The 26,997-nt window shown below is 38.4% G+C and overlaps 2 protein-coding genes across 3 annotated transcripts in view; both read right to left on the bottom strand.

Moving 5' to 3' along the window:
- Positions 1 to 1,031: 1,031 nt before the first annotated feature.
- Positions 1,032 to 9,307, bottom strand: LOC105931415 (creatine kinase U-type, mitochondrial). The gene is made up of 10 exons (XM_012870091.3): positions 9,177 to 9,307; positions 6,228 to 6,389; positions 5,763 to 5,961; positions 5,583 to 5,678; positions 5,278 to 5,499; positions 5,085 to 5,170; positions 3,042 to 3,165; positions 2,754 to 2,888; positions 2,512 to 2,637; positions 1,032 to 1,321 (listed from the first exon to the last, which is right to left on the bottom strand). Exons 2-10 carry the CDS (start codon positions 6,365 to 6,367, stop codon positions 1,205 to 1,207), a joined length of 1,245 nt encoding a protein of 414 aa, XP_012725545.2. The 5' UTR covers positions 6,368 to 6,389; positions 9,177 to 9,307; the 3' UTR covers positions 1,032 to 1,204.
- Positions 9,308 to 13,089: 3,782 nt separating this feature from the next.
- rasgrf2b (Ras protein-specific guanine nucleotide-releasing factor 2b) overlaps positions 13,090 to 26,997 on the bottom strand; it is a 78,156-nt gene continuing 64,248 nt past the window's right edge. For both annotated transcript variants that reach the window (XM_012870063.3, XM_012870064.3), the window contains 12 exons: positions 25,434 to 25,559; positions 24,336 to 24,425; positions 22,684 to 22,790; positions 21,922 to 22,034; positions 21,710 to 21,770; positions 19,986 to 20,089; positions 18,963 to 19,047; positions 18,682 to 18,879; positions 18,272 to 18,351; positions 16,757 to 16,874; positions 16,598 to 16,666; positions 13,090 to 15,121 (listed from right to left, as the gene is read on the bottom strand). In XM_012870063.3, the coding sequence (XP_012725517.2) occupies positions 15,029 to 15,121; positions 16,598 to 16,666; positions 16,757 to 16,874; positions 18,272 to 18,351; positions 18,682 to 18,879; positions 18,963 to 19,047; positions 19,986 to 20,089; positions 21,710 to 21,770; positions 21,922 to 22,034; positions 22,684 to 22,790; positions 24,336 to 24,425; positions 25,434 to 25,559 (1,244 nt within the window). In that variant the 3' untranslated portion in view covers positions 13,090 to 15,028. The remainder of the gene's footprint in view (positions 15,122 to 16,597; positions 16,667 to 16,756; positions 16,875 to 18,271; positions 18,352 to 18,681; positions 18,880 to 18,962; positions 19,048 to 19,985; positions 20,090 to 21,709; positions 21,771 to 21,921; positions 22,035 to 22,683; positions 22,791 to 24,335; positions 24,426 to 25,433; positions 25,560 to 26,997) is intronic.

Here is a 26,997-nt window from a genome sequence, read left to right on the forward strand (position 1 = left end):
ACCGAGATCCCAACAGAACTGAGAAAACAAATGAACTGCACAGAAATAATACTGAAAACAATGACAGATATCAAACACCAACAGTACCTAAACTAAAAACAGAACTCAAACTATGACAAATAAGGATTTACAGACGCAGGTAACAGCGACGGACGCTGAGGTTCATTACACCGCTAAGGAGCATCATCACTGAAAATCGTGTATCACGGTAGGGAAGCTAATATTTTTGTGAATGTCTGAAATGTCAGCTGGCTGAAAGGAGGTCTGCTCATGCGCTCTTTGTTAATAGAGAACCGGGCCACGGAAAAACCGGGCCGAGCCCACACATGGAACTGGTCTGCATTTAGCGCGGATCGGTTGTGTCTGGCTCGGTTCAGTTCAGTTTGCGTTCCATTTACACTCGATAGTTATCTCGGTTACCGAGCTTGGACTGGTCTCGGCACGGTTAAAAAGAGTAGTAGTAGTGTAGTGTAAAGTAGGTATATATCTCTACTGCTCCAGAGTCTAATCGTGGCATGCTTCACAACATTCCATCAAACACTTCGATGATGCTACTCAGCCATAGAAGCCTGATTCATGAAGCTTTCAATGGATTGTCTTTGAGCTAATTTGAAAGCCTTGTGAAGGTCTGTAGCTACTGATTCTGCAGAAAGTTAGCGACCCCTACGCCTGAGCATTTGCTGAACCCGCTCTTTGAATTTAAGTGGCCTGCCACTTTATGTCTGAGTCACTTTCACTTAGTTATGATATCATTCACAGTTGACGGTGGAATATCACAATTGGGCTTATTGTAAAGGTAAAATTAGCTCATGAGAGTGATACATTCTTTTAAAAATGTTTGTAGAAGCAGCCTGGTGCTTGACTTTATACATTCATGACAATGGAAGTGATTTTGAACGTCTGTATTTGAGTTTGTGCCCTCTTTATAATTGAAATAAGGCAGCATAAGCTATTGTGGCGACTAATTGTGGTGGGGTAGTAATGAAAAACACCAGCACTGAAATTTATAAATAAAATGCCAACACAACTCATTTCACTTTTAGAATTTTATTTTTATCAGAATCCATGTACAAGTAATAGCTGTAATTTACATGTAAGTTTTTACAGCGTTATACATGTCATGAATATCTTATAAGAGCAGAAGATTAAACAATGAGCCACTGGAGCAATCGTTCTTCCTCAATGTTCCCAAGAGAGGAAACCTTTACTTCCTGAACTGAGAAATTGGAGAAGGGATCTTGATGTCCTGACCCCTTTCAAGCCTCTTTTCACACTCAATGAGGTAGTTGACACCGTCAACCACTAGCTGTACCAGCTCGACCTGCAAATGAATCACAGAAAGGATGCTCAGAAGGAGTTTTATATAATAATAATAATAATAATAATAATAATAATACACTTTCATTTAACCAGGTTTGTCCCATTGAGATCAAAATATCTCCTTTACAAGAGAGTATGCTGCCTGGCCAAGGCTGGCACTATACAGAGATTCAGTTACAACACACAGTCACAATGAACATAAATTTACAATAAATGATATGCAAATGACTCAGGTAAAACAATTCCATTGCTGCAACCTAAACATAATGGGATCTGTCATGGTCTTAAATACATTCAGAGATACTAGTGTTCTAAGTTTAAGCTCTAATTGCAAACTGTATCTACAAATGCTGTATGTTTTTACAAAGGATCACTTTTAAGCCAGTATTAATACAGACTATTAGGTTCACAACTATGCTTAAATTAATTATCTTTATTAATAACATTTTACCCTCTAAGTTTGACAATAAAAATAAGGGATTTTTAGTACTTGACATTATTCTCAATTAACTCTACATCAATGATTCATGTTATTGTCTATGGCAATGCTCACACTGGTCTTTCTATAATACTGGGTTAATTTCTCTTCATGAACCCATATTTAAGTGAAGAGTTTGTACATCAAATGCAAAGTACTAAAATGCAATATTCGAATCATGTAAGGTAAGGTAAGATAAGGTGATTTATATAACATGTATGTAGCATGTATTGTGTACATTTGTTTGCCTAATACTGGACTATAATTCGTTTTACACTGTAAAGCTGATTGTAAATCAATATAGTAGTTCCTTCAATAAGGAGTTAATGAAAAATTTTACTTACAGACTGTTGTTCCCTGAGATCGGCATTACTCTGTTTTCTGAGAAGATACGCCAGTTTAGCCCAGACCTGACACATCTATGACTTTGTCTAGCATTTGACCAGTAAAGCCTTGCTGCCACAGTCTATTTGGAGATCTTTCACGACCGACTAAGCAGAGCAAAAAACAGTCTTTTAACCTCAAGTGGCACTTCCCTGCCAGGATTAGAGCTTAAGGACCAGCAGGTAGTAAGGTTATTCCCAGCACACACCTGCTGTGGTCCGTACATCTGATCTCCTCAGTCTGACCCTGCCGCTTTCTGCCTGCTGTTCAGCTTTATTGTTACTTTATTGTTACTTTTTTTTTCCACCCCCGACATCCCCCACTTTTACCTCTGACTTGCCCAGACGGTCGAGGTTTGAGATGTCAACGGTGTCTCCAGTGGCAGCGGTGTCCACTCCTCCTGTGCCTCGCTTCTGTAGTCTTAAGTTCTCCAGGATCTTTTTAAAGCGTGGATCCTACATTTCAACCAGCACAAAACCAAAATTACCTCCAGACATGAACGCCATAGATACAGGGTAAGAATCTGTTACTGTGTTTGTTTGTTTGTGTCTTTGTCCAACTCTTCTCTTACCTTGCTGAGAAGCGGCAGGCGAATATGCACACCAGCCCTGAGCCCCGTGCCGAGGTTGGAGGGACAGGTCAGGATGTATCCCAGACGTTCGTTCCACATGAACTCCCATCCTCTCTCTTGAATAAGATGCTCCACCTAAATGTTACAAAAAAATAAACATAGTGAATAAAATTCCTGATTCATTGTTTGGAAAAATTTTAATTTATCACTGACTCACAAAACAAACATTTGTGTTTAAAATTTTGACTGGCTCAGTGAGGTGGATTGAAGAAAATTAATTTTTTTGACCTGCTTTAGACCTCTGCAGAACCTCTCAAACACTCGCTTCATATTTCCTCCTTTTTCCATCGATATGATCCTTGTGTGGTCCTCCTCATTAATCCAGATCAAGAAGTTCTTCCCATTGTTGTGCCTGAATCAAACAGGAAGCATTTTGGATTTTTATCGCAAGTTATAGAAGTGAAGGGTCTATCAGAGAATGTTTTATTTCAGTCACAGTAGGATAAGCAAATTGTCTTTCATTGAAATTGAACACACACTCAAAAACAAACAAAAAAATAAAAATAAAATAAAAACACGTGGAGTTAGGTTTTGACACTCAAAAGAGACAAAAGTCATAAGAACAGAATTTAAAGCAGTTTTTCTTAACTAGCGGGTCCCAACCAAAATGTGGGAAACAAACACATTTTCAGTGGATCATTGGCCTTTGTCTGGGGGAAATGGTCAGAAAATGAAGTTCCATTTAATCACACTCCTCTCACAAGGTGGTGACAATGTCTTGTCATGTGAGTTTGCACCAAACGTTTTGCACCATGTAAAAAGATATGCAAAGTTTGTTTTACATAAGCTGATTGGGCATGCCGAAACATGACGAGATGAGGACTGGATGCGTGACACATTTGAAATAAATACTGAAATCATCACATTGCTAAGAAGTTAAGACAGTAAGCTGGTGGGGCAATCGTGTGACTGCATGCAAGAATTCACAGAGTAGGCCTCTCTCACTTCTGGTGCTGCACCATGATGAGTGAGAACCCTCGCCACCCGTGGACCTACCACTCAGCAGTACCTGCATCTGTCAGATTGGCTTTAGCTAAAGACAAAAGACAGAAACAGACTGGTCATTGAACATGAGCTCAGAGCTGATACAGGTTTGTCTGCTTTAACTCCAGCCATTGAGGATCTTATGTGGAGCAAAAAACAAAAAACATGCTCAGTTGTCCAATTAATTTTGTGCATAATCTTGTTTTTGATATTGGTCTTACACCCAAATATGAGCTTAAGGCTGCTTAAGGTTTTTTTTAAAAGCACTATGTTATTTAGCAATTAGCCACTGATAGGTGGTCCGAACAAAGCATACTCCTTAACATTAATGTAAACTTGAATGCTTTTGTTTTGTACTTTGTCTGAAGTATTTTTGTCCTTACTGAAGGGTTTACTTTTCTATAATGCATTGTTGCTTATAGTTTCCGTGAGAGAATTCTCAATTAAAGCTGCTTATATAATTTTAAACACTTCTTTCTACTTGCAGGTTTTTATTCTGCATTTTGCATGCAAGAAACAATAGTGTGGTAAAACCGGTTGTTACAGATTGCTCTATTTTTGTTAGTCTTGTATAAGTGATCAAATTTTAAAAAGACCAGCTCATAACCACCAATTTACATATCTTAAAGGCAAATAAAGATTAATTGTATGATATCTTCCACTTGTTCTTTATAACATGTGTATGCAAACCCTGTATGGATTTTCCTCTGACAGAATAGAGTCTAAGTAGATTTACAATATGGGCTTCTTGCATGGGACAAAGTAGAGCTGACCAAAATCAACCAGGTCTAAGCTGACACATCTAAACTTCATATGGGTGCCACTTTTTATCCAAAAGTGTCCAGAAATGCAACTAAAATATAGCTGTCATCTAACCTGTAGGCAAAAAACATCTGGGGCCCATCTTTTAGTGTGTTTCCATCCCACATTGGCCACATATGTAAATGTTGGCTGTGGCTGTTGTTATCACTCCTATCACTCTGCTTACTAATAAACGCTGTTATCCAAAATGGATAAATCTGTCTGTCTGCGATATTTCAAAAATTCTCTCAAAATGTTTCTGTATACTCCAAAAAGATATTAAATAACATATTTTATGATTATAACAATTACAAGTAAGATTTTGGCTTCTTGTATTCTCACATATGTGGCCCACATGGGTAGGAAATGGAATAAAAAGGCCTTAGATGGAATTTGTCATACATTACATGATGGCCACATCTTAACTGGCTTTATATGAGCTTGAAAAAGCAGAATGTCCTCTAGACTCTGTTGCTTTTTGCTTACCAGATGCCACGAGCATCAGGCCAGTCTCTGGCCATCCCAGCTGCCGTGAGCAAAGGTGATACAGGTTTATCAAACAGGAAGTGCTCCTGATTGGCCAGTGAAGGGACAGAAGAATTGTTGGGGATATTAGACAGCATGTGTCATCAAAAGCAGAACAAAAAGCAACAATGTCCTTGTTTGAGTGTGTACTGACATCAATTAGTTGCTGTTGCTCTGTGTCAGTCATCTCTCCCAGGCTGTAGTACCGACCGGCCAGGTCTCCTTTCAGGCCAGAGAGGGCGGTGACAACCACACGCTCCACTTCACGGCGCTCGGACCGCGTGCATGCAGGTGGAAGGCTCAGTCCACGGATGCTGCGTCCGGTGCGCACACGAGATGACAACACGTAGCGCTCATCAAACATTCCTGAGGTGATCTGAGAAAAGAGAATCAAGGGTTACTGTCTATGTGAGCTTAGGTAATTTTATTAAAAAAAATATATATATGAATGAGTGCCACCTTGGAAGCCTCCAGATCAGTGGGGTGCTTCATTGTGCGCGGATCATATCCATTGTGTCTATCCTTAATGACGGGGTCAAAGAGCTCAGCAAACACCTGAGAGAGAAAAATCAAGCAAATGGGCTTCACAAAATTATTACAACTGTACTCAAATTAAATATTTTGTATATCAAATCCAACCTCGTAGCTTTCCTCATCCCCAGCCACCATGCCCACAGTCTTAATGAAGGGGTGTCCGGGGTTGTCCACCCCAGTCTGGATGCACTGGTCCAGGGTCCAGTTGTTGGGAGTTGCCTTGTCCCTCAGATGAGCATAAATGGTTGGGGACAAGGCTGCTGCCATGCAGTTGTTGTGCTTCCTCAGGTCAGGGTAATCAGCACTGTAGAAATGAATCAACAACAGCTTAGGTGTCATTTTGAGTCAATGCAATGTCCAGGACTAGATCAGCCAAAACAGCTAATTTAGTCTGTTGTTTTGGGAAACCACATAATCACAGCACTAAAGGATTCACATGTACTGTTAATTTCTCAGAGTCTTTAAGATGTGAGTCTTTAACTATATTATTGACATCAGGCTGCAGCCAAATCTACTACTACTTTGCTCTTGAGGGTTTGTATAAAAAAAAAACACTTCTCAGAAATGTACCTGGGGGGATAGAACCTTCTCCTTTCAGCTGCAGCAGTGTTATCATTGAGGAGAAATGTAGTTGCCAGTGTGCCGGCTCCCATGGCCATCAACACTGCTGTGTTACGACCGGTTATCATACGGGTGAAAGAGTTGGCCATAGCTATTTGGTCAAGGTATTACCTGGCAAAGAGAAAAAGGTCAAATACGACATTTCAATAACTTTTCAGCATTAAGCATTTGTTTGCTTGTGTTTTCTGTATGACTTTTGTCCTAAACCCTGAATTGTACCATAATTGTTCACAAAAGTTAAAGATAACCAGACTAAATAATGTTATTTAATGAAAATTTTTTTTAAATCAGAATCAGTTTAAATACAAATTACGTCCTATAATAGGAATGGTGGCATAGTGATTAGAGAATTGTGCTTGTGTCCTGGGGATTCTGCAATTGTTTGGGTTTGAATCCCACTGCCTGCTACTCTGGGTCCTTGGGCAAAACGCCTTAGCCCCAGAATGCTCTGCAGGCACCACACAGTGATAGCTCACAGCTCCCTAAGGAATGAGTTAAATGCCGAGAACAAATTTCAGTGGATTGTCTATTGTGATACAATTAAAGATGATTATAACAGGAAATTTGACATTGGTTGGACTTGATTTTATTTTTTAATGGGGCGGTGCATATTCATGACCATTTAAATGTAAATATGCTAATTAGCCCAAAGGCTACTTTACATCTGTAGTCTCTGGCAAGCGAATTAGAAAAAAGCAAGAAAACACCAAATAATTAGACACTAGACAGAAAACACCAATAAATCAATCAATGAATAACAATACAATAGAATAAAAGACAGTGGAACATTAACAACACTCTACATGACATGGATAATCTAAAATTAGTGATCACAGATCTGGTTCCCTGTAAGCCATTCTTTTTACAATTGGTTTTAAATTAACTTAATATAGTACAGTCTCTTATAACAGCTGGGATGTTGTTGCAAATTTCTGTACCCTTGACAGATAACACCTGTTGACTAAATGTTGTGCATCTGTGAGGTGTTACACAGTCACCTCCAGTGGATGCTCCTGTTACCTTTCCACTAGTGCTGGATTTTAGCCTAATAAACTCTCCCAGAGGTGGTGAAGCAAGTACATTTAAAACCTTAATTATAAATGAAATTTCTCTCAATAAACACTTTTTAAGAAAAATATACAAAGAAGTTAAATGTAAACATATACAGAAGAATAAAAAACACAATAAAGTCAGTATGTGGCACAAATGGTTTGGGGATTAATTTGTGATTTTTTTTCCCCAAATAGATAAATGTGTGAGATTATTTTAGTGCATTCAAAAAAAATGTCAACACTTTGTACACCTCTAGAAGTAATGCCAATGAGTGTGGAGGATGCAGGAAAAATTTTGACTGCAGTGTTTTCACATCATAATTCCTTGAAAGATAAATATGCTAAAAATATCTTTTAAGTTAAAGACAATATTATTCTAACTTATTTTTGGGTTTGAGTTGTAGATGTCAGTGTTTTTTACGTTCATGTGCATATATCTTTTCTGGTTGACAAAACTAATTGCATTAGGCCATCAGATCTTTAGTTGGCAAATACACCTCCAGCCTGCATGATGAGATTAGTCCTGAAGCAGAAAGAAGCTCTCTGATTGGTCGACCTTAGAGAGTCTCCCGCTCAGCTGATCAGTTGATTGGTGATTGGAACCTGAGAGAGAAGCTGCCACATTAGAATAATACAGATTTCATCCTAAAATAGAGGCTGCTCATTTTAATGATAGCATTTGAATGCAAATTTGATAGATATATAAATGCCGTGCTTTTTAGTTGTCTAATATCACAAAACAAATTTCAAATGTAAAATATAAAAGCTTGCAGTGTGGACAAAATTAATCACAATTTTGATGTTCAGTGAAGCTGAAGAGCCACCTAAGACTGCCTATCGGCCCTGCACACTGGATGATCCGTTTTGACTTGGCTAGCTGAGCTTATGCAAGACAAGCCGGAAGGACAGAAAGTGATACAGTGAGTGGGCAGGTGGAGTCAAACAGGTCCCAGATTAGATGAAACAGAAAGATCGGAAGTTTGATAATTGTTACTATGGGTGGGTGAAGTTTGATAAAGAAAAAAATGTAATTTGAAGTTTAAAATAAGCAGTCAGGACAATTTGGGAAAGTAAAAAAAAAGGAGAAACAAAATGTGATTTCTCATTGTGAGAACAGAGAGGAGAGAAAGAAAAATGAAAAAGAGGTGGAAGACCTGTAGCAGGTTAAAGGGTCAGCAAAAAGTGTGTTAAGAGTCACATAATGGTCCGTAGTAGGAAATGGAGTAAAATGGCCCCTTAAAGAGATTGTAAAAAGGGGGATTAGTTGGGATTTTCACCACAGAAGATTACATGAGGAGAGAAGAGAAAAGGGGTAATGCACCTGTGCCCTGTGACCTCTGTGTAAATGTAGAAAGGCAACACTGCAGTTGTTAACTTTTAAATTGATCAATTGGATGTTTTTATTAGGTTGAACCACATTAATAAAGTGCAGGAGACACAAATGGAAGTTTGATAAAGAATACATTTAAGACAATAGTAGCTGACAGATGGCTGACACTTGTGAATAGCAGGCAGCTTAAAAGGGTCTTACACAATTGGCTGCTGTGTAGACAAAGAGCTGTAAATGTTCATCCAATGAGCTACTTTCAGCTGAATGAAAGAGTGCAGTCTTGTTAAATGCTATTGTGAAAAATATTAACCTTTTATCTCAAATGACCCTGTAAATGCTCACAGATTACACATTAATGGGGTTACAACAGTTGTCACTGTGGATGTTTTAAAAATAGATGTAGGCTATGGACATCCTCAAGGCTAATCTGGACCCACATCAGGCCGCTAAACGTATATAAGAAAAGATTGCAGAAGCTAGCAGTGAAAAAGTAAAGGTTCAGATCTCATCACTTACCTTTGCTCAGCTAAAAAGAAGAGGAGGCTGAAGAGGGCCAGAGAGTTCCTTGCAGCTCAGTTCAGAGAGGCTTGATCTGCAAAGTGAGTGCAGATTGAAGAATGTGAAGGGGATCAGAGACGGACAACGCTACCGGTCCTGGATTAGCCTCTACCGGGCCATCAGACAGAAAATCCTCTTTTCTCCGTCACTCATAATGTCTGCCTTCTTGCTCCTATTGTAGCTACACTGAAGCCTGGAAACTTGTGCCGTTTGTGGACTATCTGAAAATGGGCCCTGATGCAGAGATTAGACCTATTTTTCATGTTTTGTCTTTTGGATTCAGTCTATGCATCATAGACATCAATCTCTGCTTTCCAAAACCATTTGTGGCAATTTAGTGCAGCCAATCAGCTATAAGATGAGTATTGGGAATGTTAAAAAGTGATTTTCATGGTCAGTAAGTCCAAATATTCAGGCCCTTACAGGCAAAAATGTAATGACCCTTTGTTTTGGTTGTCATTTGTGTTGGTCTTCCTAATATTTCATTGTTTAGTTATGTCTTAAAGTGTTGCCATATCCAAGTTAATTATTTGTTATTATTTAGATTAGAGTATTTCCATATTAGTTAATTCCTTAGTGTTAGTTGTCTTAGTTCTTTCTTGTGTTTTGTTGCCTGTAATCGTTTGGATCGGTCTAGTCTTTGGGATACCTTTGGTAAGTTTAATTCATTTTGTATCTTGCAACATATTTTGCGTAAACAACAAACAACAAACTTAATTTTTGTGGCGTATTGTTGAAGATTTACTCCTGTCATGTCTGTTTCTCTAGGCCTAATGATGTGCACACATTATATATGTTGTGTGCATATTGGGATGAAGGGTACAAAGTGAGCTGTGTTCTACCATGACAGGACAGAGTAAGCCACTTGACCATTTGAGGATGGAAATTCAATGTTCTACACACAGTGTGTGTAAGCCCCAACTGATCGAACAGTTATTCGCCTATTTATTCAGATAATTGGCAGTGCTACTCGGTTGTTGGAACATTTTTAAGCATTCGGTAGGTGGAGGTAAGTGAACCCTTATCAGTGCAGACAGAGCTTCTGCATTGCATAGTATCAGACGGTATAATGCTATTAGGGAGTTTATTGCTCCAATACCTGAAAAACACTTGAGTAAATTCTGTTGTAGTGGCATCAGCAGCATTTCTAAGTGGATCTGAGTCACTCATGTCACAGACTTTCATAAAAGTTTTGTTCTGCTGGAGATCACATTATTCAATTCCATTCAATATTATTTATATAGCACCAACTCATCTCAAGACACTTTACAAAGTTAAATTCAATCAAATCATACAGACAGATTGGTCAAAATGTTTCCTATCTAAGGAAACCCAGCAGGTTGCATGAAGTCTTGACAAGCAGCATTCACTCCTCCTGAAAGAGCGTAGAGCCACAGGGACAGTCGTCTGCGTTGTTGATGGCTTTGCAGCAATCCCTCATTCTGAGCATGCATGAAGTGACAGTGGAGAGGAAAACTCCCCTTTAACAGGAAAAAAAACCTCCAGCAGAACCAGACTCAGGGTGAAAGGTAATCCGCCTCGACCGACTGGTGCTTTGAGAAGACAGAGCGGAGACACAAAAAACACAGAAGCACACATTGATCCAGGAATCCTTTCTGTTATATGGTAATAGCGGATGATCTGCCTTCCCTGGACGGTGTCACAACTAATAGAACGGCAGGCCAGGTGTATCTATTATGAAGGGAAAAAAAACAACCTACAATTTCAGATGCATGGAAAATTATGCCAGAATGTTATTTACTTAAAGCGATGTCTCTTTGTAGGCCACTGAAACACAAGGAAAGTGCAGCGTGATGTGGATTTTGCAATTAACACTTTGAACTAAGTTTACCTGCACTCAATACCGAAAATTAAAAATCCTGACTCAATCACTCGTCAAACATTTTATTACGATTTTCCTTTTTCGCTTTGTTTCCCTCAGCCCTCTTGACTTGTCTATTCTTGTTAATCCTATCAGATGGTTTTCTACAGCACACATATATCTCGGCCCCTTTTCACCCTGCAGTTTCTGAAAGATTAAGGACCGTATCTGTTAAATATAAAGTCTTGCTTCGGGGAAATGACTGCTAAATATGTTAACTGAAAATCAGTCAAGGGGGATCATTGAGAGGAATCATTGCTGCTTGCAATTCTTAGCCATTTCTCATATAACTTAATAGTTCCTTCTCCTTTGGTTTCTTTCCATAGTATGTTGTTTGGTTGTATAAAGTCTGTAAAACTTAGGAAAAGGAGGAGTTTTTTCATTCATTTTGGAAGTTATTATTTCACTTTTTTTAAGCCAAGATTTGTGAAATATTAAACCAGGCATTAATGCGGTGTAGCAAGAAGTGAACTTGTTGATTCAAGCTGAACTGTAGGGTTGTAAGTTTACAAAAAAACTTTAGTTTCCTTATTCAGTCTAAAGAGTTTCATGTTAGGTATTCACGTGGTTCTAAATGTAACAAAGGGTTAGCCATGAGTCTGCCTGGGGGGTTACCTCTGTGTTAGCCTATAACTGTCCAGTTTGGGTACTGTAGTTCTTGCAAAAGTTCACCAAGGATCAACAAACTTCACAGAAACAAATGGATGAAGTTTGTAAAAGGCACTCCATGCATTGTTGTAAATTGAGATAGAAAATATGGCTGAGAGATTAACAAATTACAATACAAGCTGATTTCATTAGCACCTTAAACAGTTTAAATACATATTTTAATTTAGCAAATTAGCTAAAAATGCACTGATCGTTTTCAATGCGCAAAGTGCATCTGCCTCAATTGCATCAGATATGCTTAGATTTTAATTAAACTTGTGTTTCATGTTGTAGACTTTATTACGTTGTGCCCCTCCATTGAATGCAGATTGCTTTCTAGATATTTAAAGATGCATTTAGCTTCCCTATGGTTATGAAATGTCTTTGCAAAGAATACAACGAGTGGACAACACACTTTATGGACCAAAACGTAAAAACACTTATCATGCAAAATGTAATAAAAAAGGACCACATTTAAACAGTACAAGCACAAGACCGTGCTGAGAAACAATGATGTATATATCTTGTGAAATTCAGGCCTTTTTTTCTTTCTTCCACCTTTTGTGTGTGATGTGCGTGTACACATTGCGCAAGTAGGAAGATCGTTTTGTTTAAAGCTCATATTTTAAAGCCAGTAAAGTATGCAACAACATTACAACCGGCTGTTCCATCATATCACACCTTTCTATGATGGAAATATCTTATTATATAGTCACCACTTTATGATAATATATTTTCCTCTCAGAACATAACTGGCTGTTGTTTAAAACTGATAACTGTAGATGGCCCTAAGTGTAGATTGGGTTTGAGTGGCCCAACAGATGGTATCCTCAGAGTAACATTTTGACAGCTACGTAGCACAAGTGCTGCTAAACACTCACAAGTAAAACATGATCTGATATTGTGAAGAAGAGTGAGACTGGGTAGTATTATTCAGATTTCTGGTGTTTGTTCTCTGATATATGCTCTTTAAATCTGTGCGATTCAGAAAGAACTTGCTTATTGCGGTTATTTTTTTTAAGAAAATACCTTATAGGCTTAAATGTAAATGTATATAAAAATGTTAAGTGCATTTCTAAGGCTCAACCTGGTTATGCATAATTATCTTTCCTAATTAATTTCACAGAATAGTACAAATGAGGTCAGCTTTGTCTTGGAACATTTTGGATTCAGTCCAACAGTATGCAAGAAATAATCTTTCGTCTCGCATTACAATCCGTTGTGCACAGTTTGGCCCCTTGGACCTGAAATGAATTGTGGTTTATTGTAACAGAAGCTGCAGTAAAATTATCTGAATATCATCAAAGCCGCAGAGCATTAAATTCAAGGAGAGAAAAAACGTGTAAGGCATGTTGTATTTATTTTTCCCTGCACCCACAAGTGGAAAATGTAAACAGGTAAAGTAACACAAAATCATAAACACATAAATAACTACAACACAAACACGTCAATCTGTTTTTCCAAAACAGACATTCAGAGCTATAGACACATTTTTTTAAATGAGGAAAGCTCCAACTGTGTAAAAACAGGTTGGTTTGTAATTGGCAGCCCCAACACTGGGCTTGACAAGAGACAAACATGCCCGATTTAATTGGACAAAATATTGTTTTTATACCTTTCTTTTTTCAGCACAGATAATTTTCATACAGAGAAGCAGTGGATGAAGGTACAGGAGAAATCCAGTCAGACATCCACAACATGCAGCTGTTGTGTGCATGCAACACCATTTATCATATCATCAATGTGAAAAACAAAGTCTGATCATTCAAATGCTACATTTTTTTTTTCAATCTAATAAATACACATTTTTTTGTATGTTCATGAGATGAAAAACAATAATTCAATATAAATACCAACGCAAACTCAAATTGATTTATTAAAAGAATAAATGAAAAACAATAAAAATGTTATTCACAGCATAACGACTTCCTTACCAGCCGCATATCTGAGGAGTCCCTATTTACAAAAAAAAAAAAAAAAATTGTATATAGTCTAATGTACTAAATAAATTAAACTGTAAACAATGATCCCACCGTCAGTCAAGCAAAGCTACATCTCAGAGAGAGCTGCCCCTGCCTAACATGCGGTCAGCCAGAAAACACACATTCACACAGCTGACAGTTTACAAAAGCCAATGCATTAGAACTGCACACAGATGCTGCAAACGCTTTAGGCTGGCAGGGCTCGTTACAACATTTAAACAGCAGAGGGCGATGTTTGCTTATGTTTCGGTGTTGCATTCCCGATCTATACACCAACATGCTACGGTACCGTTCAGCATACATGACCTATTTTCTTAGAATTTAAAAAACAAAATTAGTTTAGATTTAGATTTAGATTTTTTCCAGTGTACACTAGAGAATTATACAAAGCTCCAACTGGACAAATAGTCAAGTATGCAGAAATTGACCGACACAAGTGGAAGGCACTGGAAAATATCTTAAATTTGAATCATTCATCTGGGCAAGAAAAAAATAAATAAATAGCTTTCCTTTTGACATAGAATTTTGCAACTAAACAAAGATTAAAAAATATATGTTATAGACTTAAATATTTGGTTTGGAATATGTGAAAATCTTGCAAGAAATATGGAACGTCACTTCAGTGCGTCCTTCAATGATAAATCTGAAGAGGGCTGATGTTTTTGTCCTATTCAGCTCACAGAGGATGCATTTGACCAAATAAAGTCCTTCTTGGAGTGATACATGCTGCGTTCAGAATTCAGGTTAAAGGCCATTCAAACAGACACATCCTAAGATGAGATCATGCAAGCTTAATGTGGTCATAACAAAAAAAGCATTTTCTACGGGGATCTTTGCTCAGGACATTGCATGGAAATGTTTAAGCGACATACCACAAACCATTGCACAGAGACACAAGCTCAGACCTCTCTTTGCATCTCCACCCAGTTATGCTACATCTCTGTTATGTTCATCCACTTCTCTGCACTCTCAGGCTCTCTGAGGAAGAGTGATCTAATGTGCACCACACTCTGTACTGAAGAAACCTTCATGCTGTGCGTCCGACACATATTCACCTTGGTCCGGTTGAAAACAATCGTTCAGACACTTTACCGATCTCTGACACTACCGATCTCTGTCCTCTTCTCATGCTACCTCAGTGTCCTGCAAAACAACTCATTTTCCACAAGTCCCATTCCATTCCATCTCCGCATTCCTCCAAAGACGTTCTTCCAGTTCTCTCTCGATGGATCAGGTTCAAGTGGGTGTTTAACCTTTGCAGGTTCGGTAGGTTCTCAAAAGCTTCAAACAGAGACAATTCAGGCAGGCAGTCTGGGCTCAAGCTTCAGTGAGAGATCATAGAGCGTGTCCTCGTCCATGGTCAGAGTCTTATCCATGAGGTACTGAGTCACCTAAGCCAGAAAGACAAATGAGAGAAGTGCAATTGTTTTTTTTTTTTTTTGGTAGGGGGGGTAGTTGCAGCGCATAGCTGTGAGGAATAAACCTTAGAAAGATTTTACAACAGAAATGGATTTCTGCACAGATGTGTATTTCTTCAAGAACCCTATAGCAGATACAGATCCATCTCCAAATTTTATATACTTTGCTTTCAAGACTCCCGGCTTGGGGTGGATGGCCTATCAAAAATTTAAAGTCAATTACCCGTATCTGACAAGGACTGGACTGCATATTGTGAATTCTGTGCCTCAAATATGAAATATTTTAACAGATGGAAAGTAAAAGAAGTGTGAATTCTAAAAATAAAAAAAAATAAAAAATAAAAAAAAACATGAAGAATATCTGACAGGCATGTCTTTAAGAAAAATGAAAAAAATTAGCAAACACCTGACACAGTTAGGGCCAACATTTCAAGTAATCGCTCTGTGAGAACTACAAAGTTGTTGTCAAACTAAAAATTGTTGGTCAAAATGTGTTAGCTTAAATATTTTGTGAATTAAGGCAAATGGCAAAAAGAGGGAAAAAACCACAAGTGATACAAGAACAAATGTTTTAATGTAGATCTGGTTCTTTGCAAGGTGAAAGCAGCACTGCAAAGCAGATAAAGTTGTGGACAAATATTCATTAGAGATCCAATAAAAAATGGCTGAAGACTGGAGTCACCTTAATTTAGCAAATTTAGGCCCTGATTGGGCCCTGGTCGGAAACCCAAAATCCTGCCTTTTTGCAATCAGTGAATGCACTATACACTATAAAGATACTAACAGTATACACAGTGGGAGAGTTGTTTTTCTGATCTGTGCATCTTTCCTTAAAACCACTTTAGAAAAGAGGATTACAAAAATGTCTGGCTTTGTGATCACAAAATATACAGTACGAGGTCTGATTCATAATTTTCACATTCGATAATCTCAATAAACACTCTTCTTAAAGGTGATAGCCAGGACCAGCTACTCGCAGCCAAAACACGGCACAAATAAATTACAGTCGCAGCTCCTTCCAAAATATATGCAAGGTCTGCAGCATGCTATCTTAACTCTGCCAAGCAGGCTTATGCTCCTTTTTGAACTGCTGCTTTGCTCTCAGGAACGTTGCCTGCTCCTGTCAACCTTACGCACGAGATGTGGTTCCATGAGAGCGAAAGGAGGCACTAAAAGGCTAGAGAGAAGTGTCCCTTCAGAGAATATCACCTGGCACCCACATAGGGAGGACACATTCTGCACTTCTGTAATTACGCCAAAGCTTCTCACTTAACTAACACCTAAAAACATTTCCTCCACTCAGAATGTATGTTTTTGTCGCTTTATCACTGGACAGTAAAAACAAACTGGTTCCTCTAAGAAATATATATATTTTTTTTTTTTTTTCTCTGGAAATATCCGTAACAAATTTCATCAGAAATTAAGACACCGCAGCAGAAAAAGAAGTACCTTGGGTTGATGCTCTATCCTGTACGGTGTTTGCTGGAACTGTCGGATCTCCCTGATGATGTGCGATATCTAATGGAGATGCAAACAAGAACTTGATGAATAAAAAGCAGTCCTGATATATTTTTATTTGGTTATGACTTCTGGACATTATATGCCTACCATCCTCATTTTGGAGAAATTAACAAGACCCTCCTCTGTAAAATTTGGAGTTCCTTCCTCGATAAAGGCCAAGTCTGTCAGATACATTCCCAGGTATGGCACACATGGAGGGTTGCAGCTGGGAAATTAGTGTGTGGAGATCAAACAGATCCGGTCAGAGGTTTTCATACACATATCGACATTATTGTCATAATCATTTTTAACTTTTATTGATGTATTTGAAATATTTACTTTTGAGGTGGAATATTATACAATATATGATTTTAATAACTTAAAAAAAACAAAAATCAGGTGTGCAAGTTTGAATTTGTTTGATTTTCCTTAGGGTCAAAGTTATACATAGAGTTATGCATATAAACATATAAACAACACACAGCTCCACTAATATTTGGTTACTTCTCCAGAGTTTCATGTACTTTACATGGCATACATGCATTTTCCACAGGGTGCTCAGGTGCTATGATGGCCACTCCAGAAACTTGATGTTAGTCTGTTTTATCCATTTCAGAACCAGTTGTGTCCCAGTTCTACCATCTAGGTGTTGATTTGAGGTGTAATTGAAGAACTTGCTGTTAGTCCTACTCCTGATTCTTCTTTATTCCACTCGCTTTGTAAGCTGCAACAGATTTATACCTCTTGGGTTTAATAACCTATTTCATCGACTCTTACTAATATACTTATGGTCACTCTGACCAAACAGTTCAGTGTTTGTCTCAGCTGACCATAAACCCTGTCGCTGGAAGGCATTTAGCTTGTTCATGTGGGCAGCTGCAAATTTCCATTGAAGCGATGTGTTAATTTAGGATGCTTTATTTCTTTCCTTTTTAGCACCACCCCAGTTGATGCCGTTTTAAAACTGGACTGTGCACAGTGAAACCAGCGCTCCATCAGTATCCAGTTTAAGATCAGACTGAGCTTAGGTAGTTTATGATTAGCTTTTTAACGTTCTAACCAATTTCCTTTAAGCTGAGGGTAATAGTTTCCGTGAAATGGTTGGAACTTGGACACAGTTGGGTCTTCAAACAGGACAAAGATAAACAAAACTTACCTTATTCATCAAAAGTGGCTTTAGAATGAATAAAACAGGCTGAGCTTTAGGAAAGACCTTCCCAAAAAGCTGACCTCAACCTTGTGGAAAATTTGAGTATGTTTAGCTATCAGCCACTTTAAGATAATTATTTAATAAATAAGAACATTATTGAAAAGTACATTTTCAATAATATATATAATGTGTTCCACTAAGAATATTATATACATTTATTACATGTACACTGATGTTTTTAAGCCTTTATTTCTGTGAACTCTGATGATTTATGGTTCAGAGGAAAACCACAATAGTGGAGGGTGTGTTGTGTAATCAATAAACTCTAGAAAACAGTTTTCAAATAAATCATTTAAAAGCTCTAAAGTTTATTTGCCATTCATGTAAACCTCTGAGCAGAACTGTACGGATGATTAAAAACTGTTTCAGGACTAGTTAAAATTATCTTTTTTTTTGTATGTATAATGTCTTACTTTTTCAGCGTCTCCCTCAGGTTTTTAAATCTTCCCTCAGAGGACACGGTCTTCTGCAGTTTGTCCATCAGAGCTTTAGTCTAGACAAGACCACGAACACACGATGACATTTATTTTAAAAGGATTACTGCAAACAAACCAGAACAAATATGGACTCTACCTTAACTTCTGACCCACTTATTTTTACTGTGAAGGTCAATAAAATCTAAAAAGTGAATTTTGCTCTCCTTAATATGGACCGAACATCAATGGATTAGATTATTCTAAATATACTCAGTCAACTATTGTTAGAATTGTATTTTTGTCATTTCTAGGATTCACATTGGGGAACACATTACAAGTAAAAGCATCACGACTCTTTGGTGACTGAAAATACACGGACAGTTTAAAATGCCCTATACATGTTGTACCTGCTTGCTGACTTTAGCCCAAGTCTTTTTCAGGCGGTAGATGGCGCTGCGATTGAGCGCAGACGTGATCTCCAGCACTCCGTTGTAGTTGTTCAGACAGCGACAGATGTCCGCCACAGCAACCCACTTCTCGATGGAGTTGGCTCTCGAGCCGACATCAGTGTGGCTCATAATCTGGGATGCCACCAGGTTGCTCATCTGCGGAGGAAATGGGATTTTTTTAAAGGAGATAGTGGGCCCGCAAGATGAATAAAAACCATATCCACGGAGACATAAGTTACATCATTAAAGTGTTGGCTAGTCTTCATGATGTAGGGAGTCCTTTCAGTCTTATCGACCTTCATCCAGCCCTGGCCCAGGAACTCTCTGATAGAGGCGAGACAAAGACAAACTGCTGAGGTCAGATTCATTTGCTAATATATAGCACAGGAATCCCTGCCTCCTGGAGGTATCGCAGATGTTTACCTCTGGGGTCTGTCTGCTTTTTCAGCATTTACAGAAGAATGTTAAGCCATTCTGACATATGGAAGTTAATTTAGGAGGAGAACGTCTTCTAAACCCAAGGGATAAATGCTTTTTGTTCTACATATTACAGACAGATAGGCAATTCAAAACTAAAATTAGATATTTATCATTTTATTCCTACATCCCTGTGACAAAAACATAATTAATTTTTATTTAAATAAGAAAAAGATGTATGTACAGGAAATAGCATTTTAGGACAATTGAGGAGATCCCTCGTTGGAGCTATTACCCAAATAAAGGGAAACAGTAGCTGATCAACATAAGGAGCGTAAATCTCTCAATTCCTGCTGGACTTCTGTTTATGTGTCCCAGAAATAACATTTTGATTTAGTTAAACTCATGTAGCCAATTTGTTCCATTGACCCTTCCTCCATCCTCCAGCTGACTACTCTCCTCGTTTTCTAAGCACCCACCGCACCACTGTATATGTTGCCGTTGACAAGTACAAGGCAAGGTGAGAAAAGAAGTAAAAAGCCAGCTGTGGTCCAAAGATAAACCACAATAGGCCTCCAGAGGACATGAAAAAAAGTTAACTTTGTCTTTTAAAAAAATCTAAACAGTTAGTCTGCTTTAAAGCAGAGTTTAAGGGTATCTGAGTGTACAGCACTGTATTGACTAAATACGATCAAATGTGCAACTAAAACATGATATAACATGTATTAAACAAACATTTTGGTTATACTGTTTTCTCATTGTCCACCTAAAAAGGCATGCAGTTATTTTATTACGATGTATACAGACAATTGAGTAAAAACAGAGAGTGCTGTAAAAGGACTGACTCGTAGGGGATGCTCCTGAAGACGATGTGATCCAGCAGAGTGATCTGCTCAGCCAGCTCCATCGCCGAGAGAGACTCGAGACACTCAGCCTTTGGACAGTCCGCCTAAACACACACATGCAGAACAGACTCTTGAACAAGCGTAAATAACAAGGTATATATGTGTCCAATAGAGCGAGCTGCTGCGGTGGATGTAATGGATGACAGCTGATTGTCCTCTGGTGAGTGGCAGCAAGGAGACAGTCTCCTTACGCCTTCTGCCTGGGGGACAGGACGATGAGGACTGACCAGGACTTTTCACATCTCACACACTACTACTCTGAAGCGTAGCTATTTCTATGATAGTATGAAGTGCTTTGGAAAAGTATTTATTGCACCTAAACCTTTTCACAAAACGTAATAAACTGATTTTATGTAATGGACCACAAATAGTAGTACATTATTGTTATGTGGAGTACAACAGTACACTGTTTTCAAGGTTTACAAAACTAAAAAAACTGTGGTGTGAATTTGAATCAAGCTTTGTGAAACCGTCTTTCAGTGGAATTACAGCTGCAAACTCTTTGCACATCTAAATAAAGATTGAATATTCTGTCCATTCTTATTTTCAAATTAGCTCAAACTCAGTCACTTTTTGCAGACATCAGTTTTCACATTACCACCAATTCTCAATTCAATTTTGGTCGTGACTTTGACTGGGATGCAACCCTGAATAGTTTTCTTCCAGGACAACCCTACATTTAGCTCCATCTACCTTCCCATCAACTGTGACCAGCTTCTCTGCCCCTGCTAAAGAACAGAATAACCACAGCATGATGCGGCCACCACCATGTTTCACAGTTGGAACGGTGTGTCCAGGGTACTGTCCCCCCTACACAGCTTCTAGCAAACTTTAAATGGGACTTTTTACGGCTCTCTTTCTACCATGGCTTTTTTTCTTCTCACTTTTCCAAAAGGACCACATTTGTTAAGTGTACAGCTAATAGTTGTCTTGTCAACACATATTCCTACCTAACCTGCCGATATCCTCTCAAATGCCCATTAGATGTTCAAAGCTTGGCTTGTTTTTTTTTTTACCAAACCTTGCTTTAAACTTTAGTACAACTTTAACTCTTTGCTGTGTTCCTTGGTCTTTATATTGCTGTTTGTTCACTAATGTTCTCTAAAAAAAATAAAACTTTTGAGGCCTTCAGAACAGACTCCGGTTATTAGTTAGATGGAGTCAGAAAGGATAAGTTTGGAGTGAATTTTATTTTGGGGATATCAGAAATAAAGGGGCTGAGCCCAACAATATGACACGCTTTTAGATTTTTATTTGTAAAATGTCACCTCACTATTGCAAACTACTTTGTGCTGATCTGCCACAGGAAATTCCAATTAGACACTTTTAAAGTTTGTGGTTGCTCTGTAACAATGGGTGAAAAATATGGGGTATGAAGGAAATAACACTGTTGCAATTTTGTAACTTGCAGTTTACAATTGTTTTCAATTTACCTAATACAGTATTTGACAGAGTTATTGATAAGAACAAGGATACCAGCAAAGGGTCATAAAGCCATAAATTCAGATTAAATAGTGCATCATTAAGTTAGGCACCAGTTTATGAAGGCAGATTTTGCAACAAGAGTTGATAAATCCTTTTTATGCCTAGAATAACTGCAGAGTTAGCATAGAAATTATTTATTTCCTCATAAAATGCATAATTAAATGCAGTAGTTATCTCACCATCTGTAGAATGTCCTCTATCCTCAACTGGGCATCGTCCTGCTCGTCTTGGGAAAGGGCGCTTGGAGAAAACACAAAAAAAAAGAACAGAAGAGAACAAGAAAGCATGTTTTTTTTTTCAATATTTAATTTAAAAGTGTAATCAACAGTTAATGCCAGAAACAGATTTTTTTTTTTTAACCATTTGCTGGTTCTTTTAGTTGGCGTTGCACCTTAGTATGTTTGCAGTAGCCTTTCTCTCCTGAGGCAGGAGGTCTGGATCTCTCAACACCTCCTCCAGGAGATAAATCACTGACATCTTCAGCTCCCCGTTCATCTCAAAGTCCTGAGCACAAAGACAAATAGACGCCTCACCGTCACATTTAAAGCACATAGCTAAAGTTACTGTAGCTGTTTCCATTCTGAGCACATGGACAGTAACCGCTGTATGAGTATTTATCAAACCCCCTCATTCCTAAAAGTCTATACACCTACTTTCCCTGCTTATTGTCATTTAACTCCCAGCTCAACTCTTGTTCAAAGGTCAGCTTTAACAAGCTCTTCTTGTTATGTAGACACTGTAGATAAATGAATGTGAGTGTATGTGTGTGTTTGAGCCCACCTGGGCGTTAATAAGCTGACTAAAGCTGCCCTATCATCGTAGTATTTTGTATTATTGAAGAAACAGAAAAACAGATCAATGCCGCTAGCTGGGAAGAACCTCTGTGCAGTGTCAGGCAATTACCTCGGTGTTCAATTCATTAACCAACGGCCGTTTAGCAGAGGAGTTGGTCGGCAGAGCCGGCTGCCCGGCTGAAACAGCAAGAAAATATTCCGTGTGTGTCTGTGTGCGCGCGAGCTGTTTACATTTTTTCAGTTAAGAGCAGCGAAGCTGCAAGAGAACCCATCAGTCATCTGCTTTAATTAGGCCACACAAATGCACAAACACAAGCCGGAACAGTCAGACCTGCACACAGCAGTGGGTGGAAACAAACCTGTGAGTGTTTGGAGACCCAGTGACGCAGCACATTGAGGACTCTGTTGGTTGCAGCTCTGCGGATGATGAACTCTTTATCACAAGTCCTCTCAGAGTTAGTAAACACTGCGAGGGAGAGTGAATATAAACAAAAAAAAAAAGTTCATGCATGAGGGTTACATATAAGCAGTGTTATAAGACACAAGTTATTTTACTGAGTCGCAGACCATGCACAGATCTCAACGTCATGACTGGCTTTGGTTAAGAGCAACCTAAGTGAAGTAAAAAGATGTTCTGTGGTCAGAAAAAAAACAGAACAATTGTCTCAGAAAATACAGCTACTGACTTGTCTGGAAGAACGATAGCGAACTGCAACAGCAGCTTTGGTGCAAAGAGTAACCTCTCCAACCATTGATGTTGATTGATCGCTTTTATATCATGTCAGAGTAAATTACAACAAAAGAGCTTTCAAATTTTTAAAGAGGTAGAATCTGGTATCAATCTAGATTTCCTGTCTCCCTGGAGTAAGAAAGCAATTCAAACAAGAGGGCAATTCCATAGCCACTCATCAAAATGGGAAAACAAGAGAACTCGCTGTTTAAGAAATTATGTTCATTTTCATAAATCAGGAAACGGTTACAAGAAATTAGCTACTCACTTTAAATTGCTCTACCCCACAGTCAAAGCAATAATAAAAAAGGCTCAAAAAATGTGAGGCTTGGACCCAAGTCTATCTCTCCCCCACACACAAGGATGTTAGGGGAAGGGGAAAAATCTGCTTAGAGAAGTAAGACTAATGCCAGGAATATATATTTTTTGTCCCACCATCAAAGATGTAAACATCAGGAGTTTGCTAAACTCTGAAAAGACTTTAAATGGGACCGTGTGCTTTGGTCAAATGATACTAAGATTGAGCTCTCCAGCTAAAATTCCTGACAGCTGGGAAGGTGTGTTTACACTCTCCTTGATGCAATTCATACGTCACTTCAAGGCTTCCAGTTCACTTAAAAATGGCCACACCCAAGTATTGCTTATAGTCTGCTATCGCAAATGTTTCGAGGGGCATCAGGATGTTATTATGTAGTGCAGGGGTCACCAACATGGTGCCTGCTGGCACCAGGTAGCCCACAGGACCACATGTGGTGCCTTCAATCCTGTAAAGAAAATAGCACAACCTTCCAGTGAACTGCATTTAAAATGCTATTTTATTCAGTTGCTCTTCCTTTTTAATCATACTTGTATTTACATAGATTTAAAAGCATTAAAAACACATTTATATTACATGAAGTTAAGGTGAGCTCTGACTCTTTAGCTGAAAGTAATGGTAGCCCGTACGACACAGTAGCAATGAAGTAGCTCCTAGTTTCAAAAAGGTTGGTGATCCCTGATGTAGCATGTGTCGATTATGAATGCAACAATGTGGTATTCTAAGAATGCGATATATTTTACATGAAAATGGTTGTATACTTTTGTTTGAGTTTGATTTTGTTCTTTTAATACGTTGTAATGTTAAATGAAATATTTTTGTAGAGACATGGATGACTTTTTCATCCTGACACAAGCAATGAAATTAGAACGTTTTCCTTTCATTCAAGGTTATGAAATGCATCATTCAGTTCAAAGCTCAACAGAAGGTTTCTGTGCTTTCTGAGAGCATTTTTGTGGGTTTACCTGGTGGGGTACCATGTCCAGCTCCTGCTGTGGCAATAGCAAAAGCTGAGGCAGGAGAGACTGAACAGCGTGAATTCTCCCCAGACTGAACTGCAACACACAGGCACATAATTATCATCAGCAGCAACAACACTGCTGCTTTTTTTCCGCTGTTACAGTCCAAGAGAAAACGGGGCATTAAATTACCTCTTATCACACCACATCAGGATTACAGTGGCTCTAAATAAATCCCTTGCCATTGTGAGCCATAACTTTTAGTCTGAAATTACTAAAAGTCCGCTGAGATCATCTTTTTGTTGCAGCGAACATTATTTGTAATTTTTTTCTGTCAACCCTTTCAATGTAAAATATGTTTCATAATTGCACAATAAAAAAGCTAAAAAGAATTTTTCATTTTAAGTTAAAATATTTAAAGTTGAAAACGGTTAATCTATTAACAACAACAACACAGGAGGGCAGAAATGTATTTGATGTATAATGAGGGTTGAAGGTTCAGTTCAATTTAATTTAGTTAAAATGTGCCATTTTGTGATTAATGTTGTCTCAAGGAACTACAGAAAAAGGTTTTACGAGGAATATTTAGTGGCATTTAGTGACATTTAGTCCTGCAGAGTTAAATGTTATTATTTCAAAATCTAAACTGAATTCCTTTGATAAATGTATTGCTAATCATGTTTGTAAGCACACTGGAAACAAACAGGTATTTCATTTTGAGATGAAAAGATCAACATTTTACCAAATTAAAATAGCTTCGATATTAAATCTTGAACCCGAAAACATAAATCAACATTATCATCATTCTAACAAACACTTTTTAACTCCAGTTTACTAATTAAACTTTATCAATGCCGTAGTGTACTCATGTCATTTTCCTGGGTTCACTGCATACAAAACCATCAAAAAACACTTTTAGAAACTTAGTTGATCAATTAAAGCCACCGTTTGGGTTTGAGTTTCTGTGCAGTAGATGGCTGGCTCCAGGTTTGAGGATCTTTGGCTGACTCTGTTAATCGGCTCAGTAACCTGTCAGTGGCCACAGCAATGCCCGCCAGGCACTGTGGTGTAACCACGTGTAATAAAGCACACCCACAGACTTACCTCCAGGCTGTCTGTAGCGGAGGTGGCGTGGCGTGGAAGGAGAGCGGCACGGAGACATGTCTCCCGCTTCGCTGCTCTGTGGAGATTCTGGGATGATTTTCTCCAACGACACAGATTCCAACACAGCTACACAGCAGGAGAAAGAGAACAATGATGACAGAACTGTTTATAATGGTGACCATTAGTGCTGCTGTTATACAGGACATTGTTTTGTGCGATTATAAAACTGTTCTATAAACAGCACATATTTATTATTTGCAAACATTGGTTTGGGATTTGACCCACTTTGTAAATATCTGCACTGAAAATATTTTACATCTTTGAAAGAAAACATGCATTTAACTTTTGGGTGTGTACAGAGAGAGACACTGACCAAGACATTGGCATTAACATAAGTATATGTCAACATAATGCAAGCTGAAACTCGCAAAGGCTTTGTTTTTCAGTAAAAGAGTCCATTATTTACCTGCAGCAATGACCTTAATTATGAATAAAACTGGCTTTACTTAATTGGCATGCTCTCTTGTCCTTCCCGTTTTTAAGTGTTCGAGAGAAATTGATCGGTGTATGACAGTAAATTTATCCCACCTAATCAGTAACTTATAGAAAGTTAGTTAACGATTCCACTAATTAACTTAAAAATTTTTAAATCCCAGTCGGTCACGGTAGATGACCGTTCATACTGGGCCTCGTTATGCTGTAGGTTTTTCTTCCTGCTAAAAGGAGAGTTTTCCTCTCCACTGTCGCTTCATGCATGCTCAATATAAGGGATTGCTGCAAAGCCATTTACAATGCAGACAACTGTCCACCGTGGCTCTACGCTCTTTTAGGAGGAGTGAATGCTGCTTGTTAAGACTTGATGCAACCTGCTGGGTTTTCTTAGATAGGAAACTTTATGACCAATCTGTCTGGATGATTTGATTTAATTTAACTTTGCAAAGTGCCTTGATATGACATGTGCTGTGAATTGGCGCTATATAAATAAAACTGAACTGAATTGAATCTTCTAGCCAAATCCGGACAGTTTCCCTACCCCTCCTTGAAGAAAATCCTCCCCATAGCATGATGCTGCCACAACCATGTTTGACAGTGGAAATGTTGTGTTCAGGATGATCTGCAGTGTTGGTTTGCCAGTATACGTTTTTGCATGTTTAATAGTAAAAAATGGGGTCTCATCTTATCATAGCACCCGCTTGTCTCTATCTAACTTATATGTCTTAAGATTGCTTTATATGACTTCCATTTTTCTACTCTTCCATTTTCTGCTCTTTTTCTCTTCAGGAACATTAAATCAGTACCCTTAATAATAGCTTCTAGCTCTTGTTGCTAGTTCCTGTACCTTGACCATTCACGGGATCAACAGTAAGAACTCTATTATGGAGAGGAAAGGAGCTTTGGACAGCTGTGCCGAATTAAGACAGTCTCTATTGGACTCTTTGTGTTTTGCAAACACACTACTGGTTACACAGGTTTTCTGATCTGATGTAAATGATTTATACTGTGTCACTTGCAAATGTGTATTCACACACTTCAATACCTCAGGGACTGTCTGGTTAAACATGCA

This window comes from Fundulus heteroclitus, chromosome 12 (genome assembly GCF_011125445.2).
Source record: "Fundulus heteroclitus isolate FHET01 chromosome 12, MU-UCD_Fhet_4.1, whole genome shotgun sequence".
NCBI classification, from domain to species: domain Eukaryota; kingdom Metazoa; phylum Chordata; class Actinopteri; order Cyprinodontiformes; family Fundulidae; genus Fundulus; species Fundulus heteroclitus.